Source organism: Drosophila biarmipes, chromosome 2L (genome assembly GCF_025231255.1).
Source record: "Drosophila biarmipes strain raj3 chromosome 2L, RU_DBia_V1.1, whole genome shotgun sequence".
In the NCBI taxonomy this organism is placed as follows: Eukaryota; Metazoa; Arthropoda; class Insecta; order Diptera; family Drosophilidae; genus Drosophila; species Drosophila biarmipes.
The window spans coordinates 14671416-14681310 of NC_066612.1; the positions used below are offsets into that span (position 1 = coordinate 14671416).

General features: G+C 41.8%; 1 protein-coding gene and 1 long non-coding RNA gene across 4 annotated transcripts; one reads left to right on the plus strand and one right to left on the minus strand.

Annotated features, from left to right (window-relative positions):
- Window positions 1–181: 181 nt before the first annotated feature.
- LOC108033909 (protein diaphanous) lies at window positions 182–9895 on the plus strand. 3 transcript variants are annotated; one of them, XM_017108578.3, is made up of 5 exons: window positions 182–719; window positions 2696–3012; window positions 5881–7833; window positions 7894–8424; window positions 8513–9895. In XM_017108578.3, exons 2-5 carry the CDS (start codon window positions 2697–2699, stop codon window positions 8983–8985), a joined length of 3273 nt encoding a protein of 1090 aa, XP_016964067.1. In that variant the 5' UTR covers window positions 182–719; window position 2696; the 3' UTR covers window positions 8986–9895. The 3 variants fall into 3 exon arrangements, with proteins under 3 accessions (XP_016964067.1, XP_016964068.1, XP_016964064.1); XM_017108579.3 differs by having other exon boundaries at window positions 182–431; XM_017108575.3 differs by lacking the exon at window positions 182–719 and adding an exon at window positions 2506–2627.
- On the minus strand, window positions 1252–1992 carry LOC127010781 (uncharacterized). Its single transcript, XR_007763573.1, has 2 exons — window positions 1490–1992; window positions 1252–1433 (listed from the first exon to the last, which is right to left on the minus strand). It is a non-coding gene; the product is annotated as an uncharacterized LOC127010781 (long non-coding RNA).

Below are 9895 nucleotides of genomic sequence, written 5' to 3' on the forward strand. Positions count from 1 at the left end.
AATTATGATTATAAGAGCCACAGTTTTCTTTTTTTTGTTTAACTTTACAATTCAGGGTGGAATATGAAATCAAAAACCTTTTTTAAACTGAGCTTAGTTCCTGGTTCGAGTCCAAGCTAAGTCCACGCCGCGGCTGCCGAACGGCATAATTTAGTCCGTCTTACTGTTGGTATGCTTAGGCGATCCCGCGACGGTCACACCAATTCCGATCAACTCAACGCGCTGTGCAAATCGAATCGCTTGTGCCAAGATTTTATGTTTTCTGCGATTAACGGCCGCAAAAAGCCAGCGATCTAAATGCCAAGTGGCCAATAACGAAGCGGCCAAGTGTTTGCGTTGCAAAAAAGCCGGAAAGCCGATCGTTTTTCGTGTGTGATTTGCGGGCGAAGAGCAACAAGTGGCTAAAAGTCGAGACCAACAACACCAAATGAGTACGATATAATACACTGGGAGAAAAAGCAAAGTCGGAGTATTTTAGGCGGTGCGCACAGCTTGTTTTTTGTGCCAAGCGTCGCGCAATAAAACAAACAAAAAGCCACAGACCAAAAACAACAACCACAACAAAAGCCGTTTGATCGCGAGTTTGTGTGTGTGTGTTTGCTTGCGTGTGCCGGTGTGTGTGTGTGTGCGAGAGTGGCAAGCCATTATTTTTCTGGTCTTATGACGTAAACCACCGAAAAAATCAAAAGTGAGCAGGCGACACAGATATCAAAACGAAGGTGAGCGCATTTCTACCAATTCTCGCTTCGCTTCTTGGAATTCCGGCGGTTATTAGACGTTTTTGTACTTGTTTACATTTTCGCAGTTGCAGCACACACGCACACAGACTATTGTTAGAGGGTGTGAGGGAGATGCAACGAGCGAGGGAGAGTGGGGAGGGAAAGAGATGCAGCGCATGTAAACAAAATAGAGAAAGAGGCAATTGCTGTAAATTCTTTGGCCCAAGAAATCTTGTTGAAAGCATTTCCTCCGCACATGCTTACATGTGTACGTATGTACTGGCGACCTGAAAAGAAATTGTTGCCCTGCTTGAACTTGTCGCTCCACTCGCTCCCCTCGCCCCCTCCCTGTACTCCGCCTCCCACACACACACCACTCCATTCACAATTGGCCTTTTGCGGAGCAACAATAAATAATATTAAAACTGATTTCTCTATCGGACCATTGTGAATGATTTGCCCCCAGTTGGCACGCCCATTCGCACACTCACAGAAAATGTCCTTCCCAAACAAAAATTTGCCATAAAAACCGTTACTTTTCAAAATTTAATCACAATTCACTAAATTATTTAAACATTTCAAATGAAATCTATGTGCTTCTGACAAGTCAGAAAAATTTTTTAAGTATTTGAAATATTTTCACATTTTCTAAATTTGTCGCTGTGTACAGAACATTCTTGATTGAAAGTAACATTTTGATAAGAATTTGTGGTTCTGAAAATATGATAAAAATTATTTACTTAAAATATAAAACGTTTTTAAAACTTAACTTCCTATTTCATTTTCATTTCTAAGCAATGAACTCCTTTTTTTCTGTGTACGCGAGCAAGAACCATCCGCAAAACCTGTTGCTCGTTTGCCTTTTTTATTTGTTTTTTTTAGCTCTCCAGCTGCTGTTGTTGGTCGCTGTGATTCCATTAGTGATTCATTAGATGCGTTGGCCAGAGCTAACGCAAAAAGCTAAAGCGTGTTCCCACCGCATCCTTCGACAGAAGCCCGTTCAAATGCTAACGGCCTGCACTTCAGCCTCGCCAAATGAATCACCCAATAGCCATATATTCCACCGTTCTCTCTCGTTTTCTATAATCTCGGAATTGGGAGCTATTTCCTATTTTGGCTGGCCGCGATTATCGCATCATTTTGTAAATTTAGTGCGCATATTAATGAGTTGTCCAATTTGCTTTGGTTTACCTTAGGCTTTTTTGTTTATGATTTTAATCAGCAGTTTCGCGCTTCGGCTGCCTTGAATAGCACAGTAGATGATTGAAATTAATCTAACCTGTTAATTTGTATTGTTTAAAATTACACAAAAATATTGCTACATTTTTAAAAGGTTTCTTGAAAAGTCAATACTATATATATATATTATTCTGCACTTTGATGGAACTAGAATAAGTTTCCCAATTATTTTATTTATTTTAATAAAAATTCCGAAGTTAAATTTGTGAAGAACCACTGATTTAATTTATTTTAAAATCATTGAATGCAGTACTCCAATTTAATTTCATGTTTACATATTTTTACTACAAAATACCAACTCAAATTCGTATAAATTCAAAAAATACCGTTTTGAAGAACCTCCCTCCCTCATTATACAACGTGTTAATTGAAAATTCCACACTCCGTTGAGGCTGAATCGACAGTATGGGCACCCCAGATAATTGTAAATAAACCGAAGCTGATAATGATCGACCACATGCAGTCCATCCACCGATTGGATGCATTCGATGGAACACCATCAGAATCGCGGTCTGTTCAGTTCTGGAACAGTTGTAAACAAAAGAACAGCTGTGCAAGTTGTCTCCCCGAAAAAATTTGTTAAGTAGTGCGCATGTCCCCCGAAATCCTCACTAGTCTTTGTTTAGTTGTCGTTTAGTTCTCCGACGAAATGCGTCTCAAAAAGCTGGGGTCAGGTTCTCTTCTTGAAAAAAATATAACGCAAAATAATCTTAACTTATGTGCTTTCCTACTTGCAGAATGTCTCGACACGAGAAAACCAAGTCTACGGGCGGCGGAATCTTGGACAGCCTGTTCGGAAGGCCCTCGAAATCCAAGGGCGGCACAATCAGCAGTGGCACCCTAACCCATGGAGGACGGCCCGTGTCCCAGGACAACTATGTGGTGCCGGGCGTGGAGGATTTCGAGCAGTACATCCAGCAGCTGAGCGTTGCGGAGCTGGATGCAAAGTTCCTGGAGATCATCGAGGACATGAATATACCCAAGGACAAGAGGGAGCCGCTGCTGGCCAAGTCGAAGGAGGAGCGCCAGAAGATGATTATGTGGCACCTGAAAGGTACGGAGCAGTGCAAAAAGGTTAACAAGTCGTCGTTTGTATACCCTTGCAGTCATCATCTAGCCTACCTAAAACGTACACCCTTCAGATAACCGACTTTATGACTCCTTTTGCAAGGGTATATAAGCCAGGCGACAATCGATTTTCGTGCAACTAAGTTGGATGACTTCTTACACATCTTTGTTTTTTTCCGCACTCCCGGGTAAATTGCATTCCATTTCTGATAAGATTAGCAGGTAACGGTACGTGTATCTGTGAGCTTTGCCTTCGTCGGTGTGCGCGCTTTCTGTTTTTTGTTGCCAATTTGCTTTGCGCCCATGCTCGGTTCTATTTGTTTTCGTATCGCATACCGCTTGTCGAGGGGTGTCCCTTTTTCAATTAGTTTAAAATTACTGGTACTGAAAGCTCCGATGTCAACGATCTTTTGGATAGGTGTAAAGTTTCCTTATTAAGTGATGTAAACTAAAATTCTCGAAGGGGAGCTCATAAAATTTTTTGGTGAGCTATAACCAGTTGGGAATTATAGGGCCGATTTAAGGTTTTTAATACTATTATTCAAAATACGTTATACACCAGGACTAGTAATTTTATTATCAAAACTATAGTATATAATACACAATTATTTTTAATTTATTTTAAAAAATTTACCACAATAATTTTTTTATGTCCCATTGTGTTTGTTGATAACAAATCTCTCCAGTAATTCTGTTAGGAATTCCCCTTATGATTATTTAGTCGCCCTATGCTTATTTGAAGTTAACCCATTCATTTAGAAAGATACGTTTTGTTACTAACAAATGTATCGCTGAGTACTACGAAGTGGTTTTCACTGTACCACATTGCCAGCTACGTATGTCTTGAGCGCATTTCAATGCCAACTCAGCTTTCAGCTTCATTCTTGGCGTTTCGCTCCAGTTAATTCCCCATCGGCCCACGGCCCATGGTCCATTATCAGTCTTGAAAAGCGTAGAATCAAAGTTTCTCTTATCGTTTGTAACGGCTTATTGCGCCACAACCTCGGACTATCTTCTCCCCCATTTTATCAAGTAAACCAAGAGCTATATAAGTAGTATGCGGCGAATGCGTGACAAAAGTCGAGGGGCGAAAAATGAGAATGCGAAGACATTGAAATTTCCTTTACCATGCATATTATACAATTTAAATTACGTCAAGTGGCAGTGAGAAAATTATTCTTTATTTCGCTGCTCGTTCTTTTTGTTGTATAAACAAGTGCATTGCGAATACGCGAGAGACATAGACTAGTACAAGGCAGAGGCACACTGAAAATAATTTAACTCATATTATATCTCTCAAACTTATCACCATTAAGCTCTTACTAACGATAGAAGTCACAAGTTTAGTTTAAACATTTTTAGACGAGTAATATCGATAATCATTTACAAACATTTATTTACAAAAGATCGCTCTTTTAACAAATGTTTATCGTTTCATTTACATAACCAGTCCCAAGTTTCAGTGTAGTAGACAAAGGAGAGTTTTATTTTTGCTCTCTCAACCTCTGAGTGATTTTCTTTACACTTTGGAACGGCCATAAAATGCAAATATGCGAAAACGTTAAACACATTATGACAAAATCAAGCTGAAAATAAATTCTGATGCTTGTCAATAAACTTGAGCTGCGCCAAAACGTATCTCATAGGTGCAGATAACTCGGCGTAAAAAAAGAAACTGAAGTAAATATTTGTGGGTCGTGTTTATTGTGGCAGAACCCTCCACCCCCAACCACCTGTTGCGAAATTGAATTTTAAACACAAACAATGGACTGGCCGACAGCAAAAATACTCGTACAAAAAGCTGTTCATTAACACGCTTCGCTTGGCGTTTAGAGTTAATTAATAAAACAGTTAGCGTAGTTTGGTTTTGACGGATAAACGTACCTTATAAGTGCGGGCTGGGATTAATTTGAATGATCTCAGTGGTGCAGGTAATCATTTAAGAGGGCGGGTGTCTTTATAGAAGTTTCCTCTTGAAGGTTGGTTTTCAACAAATCCCTTTTACTATCTTTATCAGGTAAAACTGTGTTGTAATTATAGTTAAAAAAGAGAAAACGAAAAAACTATTGCTACCTACAGTATTAATAAAATTGGAATTAAATGTGCGTGAAATTCTCATTCAAAACACACACCACAATATTGTCATTGCTTACCAATCATTAAATATACAATTATCATAATTTCCAGATTATGCTTTAATTAAAATAAATTTGCTGTTATTAAATGATTAATGTCAGGTTTGCTGACACTCCTTAAGAGGTAATTTTCATTAGTTTAACGGTTTTCTTATCAAGCTGCCGATACTTATTCTTTTGTGGGAAAGTATGTCTTTTTCATACAGTAAAGATAGGGAAGAGTGAATCAGCGTTGATATGACTAAATTCAGGGGTGTAGTCAGTGGGGGGCCAACCTCTTTCTTTAAAATAAAAACCTTGAGGTATTGTGAAAAGTACCAGTAAAGGTTTTATCTACAAATTACTACAAACATTAGCTGAATTACTAATTTGCTTTTAATGTTGTACCTATCCACATTCTCAAAATTCATTTTATTTAGGTCAAGGTTAGAAGTAAATACACATATTTGTTATAACGGCATGACTGTTGGTATAGAATTAAACAAATGAATATTTAGTAGTAAACATATTTATTAAATTATTTTTAATACAAATTACATTATTTTTATTTGGGCACACAGCAGTAGTTAATACTTTATCGTTGTGAGAAAGAAATAAATGTTACAAGATATCTTTTATTTAAACTCCGTTGTGGACTGGCTTAGCTTTTAGCCAGCAAATTTCCCTACCGAAATCCAATACCCTCACTCATCCGATTCTCATTCCAATCTCTGTTCCAGGCAAAAACTCACTGGAGCGCAGCGCCAACTCCCGTTTCGAGAAGCCCATAGACTACGTGGAGTATCTGCAGAATGGGGAGCACAGCACGCACAAGGTGTACCAGTGCGTGGAATCTCTGCGCGTGGCGCTCACCAGCAATCCAATCTCGTGGATCAAGGAATTCGGGGTGGCCGGCATCGGGGCGATCGAGAAGCTGTTGGCCAGGTCAAAGAAGGATGCCAGCTATGATAAAATTGAGTTCGAGGCCATTCGCTGCCTGAAGGCCATCATGAACAACACGTGGGGCCTAAACGTGGTGCTCAATCCGGACCAGCACAGTGTAGTGCTGCTCCTGGCGCAGTCCCTGGACCCCCGAAAGCCCCAGACCATGTCCGAGGCCCTCAAACTGCTCGCCTCCTTTTGCATTGTCTACGAGCGAAATGGCTATGAGAAGGTCCTCAGAGCCATCACCACGATAGCGGCGACATCTTTCAAGGCCAGCGAGCGATTCCGCCCCATAGTGGATGGTTTGTTTTTACCGGCTAAACTAGATCCTAAGCGGGAGTTGGCCTGCCACAGCTTGATTTTCATTAACACCCTCACAAATACCCCCACGGATTTGAACTTCCGTCTACATCTAAGATGTGAGATTATGCGCATGGGTCTGTACGATCGCCTGGATGACTTTACTAAAATAGTGGAGGAGAGCAATAATGAGGCACTGCAGCAGCATTTCAAGATCTTCAACGAGATTCGCGAGGATGATTTCGAGGAGTTTGTGCAGCGCTTCGATAATGTCACCTTTAACATGGATGATGCCACGGATTGCTTTGATGTGTTGAAAAACCTGGTGACTGACACCACCTCCGAACCTTACTTCCTGTCCATCCTGCAGCATTTGTTGTTTATCAGGGATGACTTTTACTTCCGACCCGCCTACTATCAACTTATTGAGGAGTGCATCTCGCAGATTGTCTTCCATAAGGGCTACTGTGATCCGAACTTTGAGAATAGAAACTTTAATATAGACACCTCACTGCTGCTGGACGATATTGTGGAGAAGGCCAAGGCCAAGGAGTCAAAGCGTTCGGAGGAGTACGAAAAGAAGATCGAGCAGCTGGAAAGCGCCAAGCAGGAGGCGGAGGCGAAGGCGGCTCATCTCGAAGAGAAAGTCAAACTGATGGAGGCTAATGGTGTGGCGGCGCCGTCGCCCAATAAGCTACCCAAAGTGAACATACCCATGCCACCGCCACCACCCGGAGGAGGAGGACCACCTCCTCCACCGCCGCCACCTATGCCGGGCAGAGCTGGTGGTGGACCACCTCCTCCACCGCCACCTCCCATGCCTGGAAGGGCGGGAGGTCCGCCTCCACCTCCACCGCCACCCGGAATGGGAGGCCCACCGCCTCCGCCCATGCCAGGCATGATTCGGCCTGGCGGGCCTCCCCCACCGCCCATGATGATGGGACCCATGGTTCCGGTTCTTCCTCATGGCCTAAAACCGAAAAAGAAGTGGGATGTCAAGAATCCAATGAAGCGGGCCAACTGGAAGGCTATTGTCCCGGCCAAAATGTCTGATAAGGCGTTCTGGGTAAAGTGCCAGGAGGATAAGCTGGCCCAGGATGATTTCCTCGCCGAGCTCGCCGTGAAATTCTCCTCGAAGCCTGTGAAGAAAGAGCAAAAGGATGCGGTGGACAAACCGACGACGTTGACCAAGAAAAATGTCGATTTGCGTGTACTGGACTCGAAAACTGCACAGAACTTGGCTATCATGTTGGGAGGATCGCTAAAGCACTTGTCCTACGAACAGATCAAGATTTGCCTGCTGCGCTGCGACACCGCCATCCTGTCCTCCAACATCCTTCAACAACTTATCCAGTATCTTCCGCCGCCAGAGCAACTTAAACGTCTGCAGGAGATCAAGGCCAAGGGAGAACCGTTGCCACCGATCGAACAGTTCGCTGCAACGATAGGTGAGTTTATTAATTTCTTAAATACAGAAATCTCAGAATAACAATTCGCTTCATTTTCAGGGGAAATAAAACGTCTTTCGCCACGTCTTCATAATCTGAACTTCAAGTTGACCTATGCGGATATGGTCCAGGATATCAAACCCGATATTGTGGCAGGAACGGCAGCTTGTGAAGAGGTCCGGAACAGCAAAAAGTTCTCCAAGATCCTGGAACTTATCCTCCTTCTCGGCAACTATATGAACTCGGGCTCCAAGAACGAGGCCGCCTTTGGCTTTGAAATCAGTTATCTCACCAAGTTGTCCAATACGAAAGATGCTGATAATAAGCAGACATTGCTGCACTATCTGGCTGATCTTGTGGAGAAGAAGTTCCCAGATGCGCTGAATTTCTATGACGATTTATCTCATGTGGACAAGGCCTCGCGGGTCAACATGGATGCCATCCAAAAAGCAATGCGGCAAATGAATTCGGCAGTCAAGAATCTTGAAACCGATCTCCAGAACAACAAGGTGCCGCAGTGCGATGATGATAAGTTTAGTGAAGTGATGGGCAAGTTTGCCGAGGAATGCAGGCAACAAGTGGATGTACTGGGTAAGATTTATCACCGGAAACTCAAATGGCATACAAAATAAGCAGCAGCATGAGAATCCAGTTGTCTAACCAATTCTTATTTTCACAGGCAAGATGCAGTTGCAAATGGAGAAGCTGTACAAGGACCTCAGCGAGTACTATGCTTTCGATCCCAGCAAATACACGATGGAAGAGTTCTTTGCGGACATCAAGACCTTTAAGGATGCCTTCCAAGCAGCGCACAATGACAATGTACGAGTGCGCGAAGAACTGGAGAAGAAGCGTCGTCTCCAGGAAGCCAGGGAACAGTCTGCCCGCGAGCAGCAAGAGCGCCAGCAGCGTAAAAAGGCAGTGGTTGACATGGACGCACCACAGACGCAGGAGGGCGTAATGGACAGTCTGTTGGAGGCTCTGCAAACGGGCTCCGCCTTTGGGCAGCGAAACCGACAGGCCCGGCGACAGCGACCAGCGGGAGCGGAACGGAGGGCCCAACTCAGTCGGAGTCGATCGCGGACGCGTGTGACCAACGGACAGCTGATGACCCGCGAGATGATCCTTAATGAGGTTCTAGGCTCTGCGTAGAAGTGATTCATTAAGCAACTTCCCTCTGTACATATATAAATAGACATCTGTAGCGATTTAAGGGCCCAGGATCATTAGCTGTGTACATCTGTGAATCCGTGTGTTTAGACTTGTTTACATATCAACTCGATTCGCTTGTTTAAGATATTAAAGAACGAATAACTTTTTAAAGGCCGCAAAGTACTAAATAACTGGGGCCAGCAATTTTGTATTTTTCGGAATTATGCATTGCTATATGAGTGTCGTGGCTTAACTATAACTTTTTATATATTGACAACAGTAAATTAATTGTAAAATGTATAGAATTTTGGTTTAATTTGACTGGGTAATGTTTTAAATACATTTTAGTTTAGATGGAATGGTTGGCAGACTGAATTTTTTTTGTATTTATCTAATTTTGATTACACAGAATATAAGTGAAAAACAACACAAATTTTTGACTTTCAATTTATGTAAAGAATTTACCACGATTCTAAAAAAGACAATGCATAAAACAGGAGAACTCAAATTTGCTCCCCAATACGAAAATAAATATATTTTTTATACGCTTTTACTGCTGAATATAAAAACGGATTCTTATTCTACTTATTTACGGAACTGAGAAACCAAGTCGGAATATAGTAACTATCGATTGATTTGTATATTTTTGTTCTTTACACACTATTCCTATTTTACTATGGCATGTTCCGATCATTTTGTTGTGCACTTCGTTTTCGAGGCACTCACTAGGGCGAGATATATATCAAAATGAATTCCTTTTGTATTTAATTTGTTTTTAAGCAAAACTCTTTTAAATTTGTTTATTTTAATTTTCTATTATAACCCGCGCTATACATAACATTGTTAATTAATGCCTATTTTCTTCGACAATGATCGTATATTGAAAATAAACTTTTACCAAAACTATAAA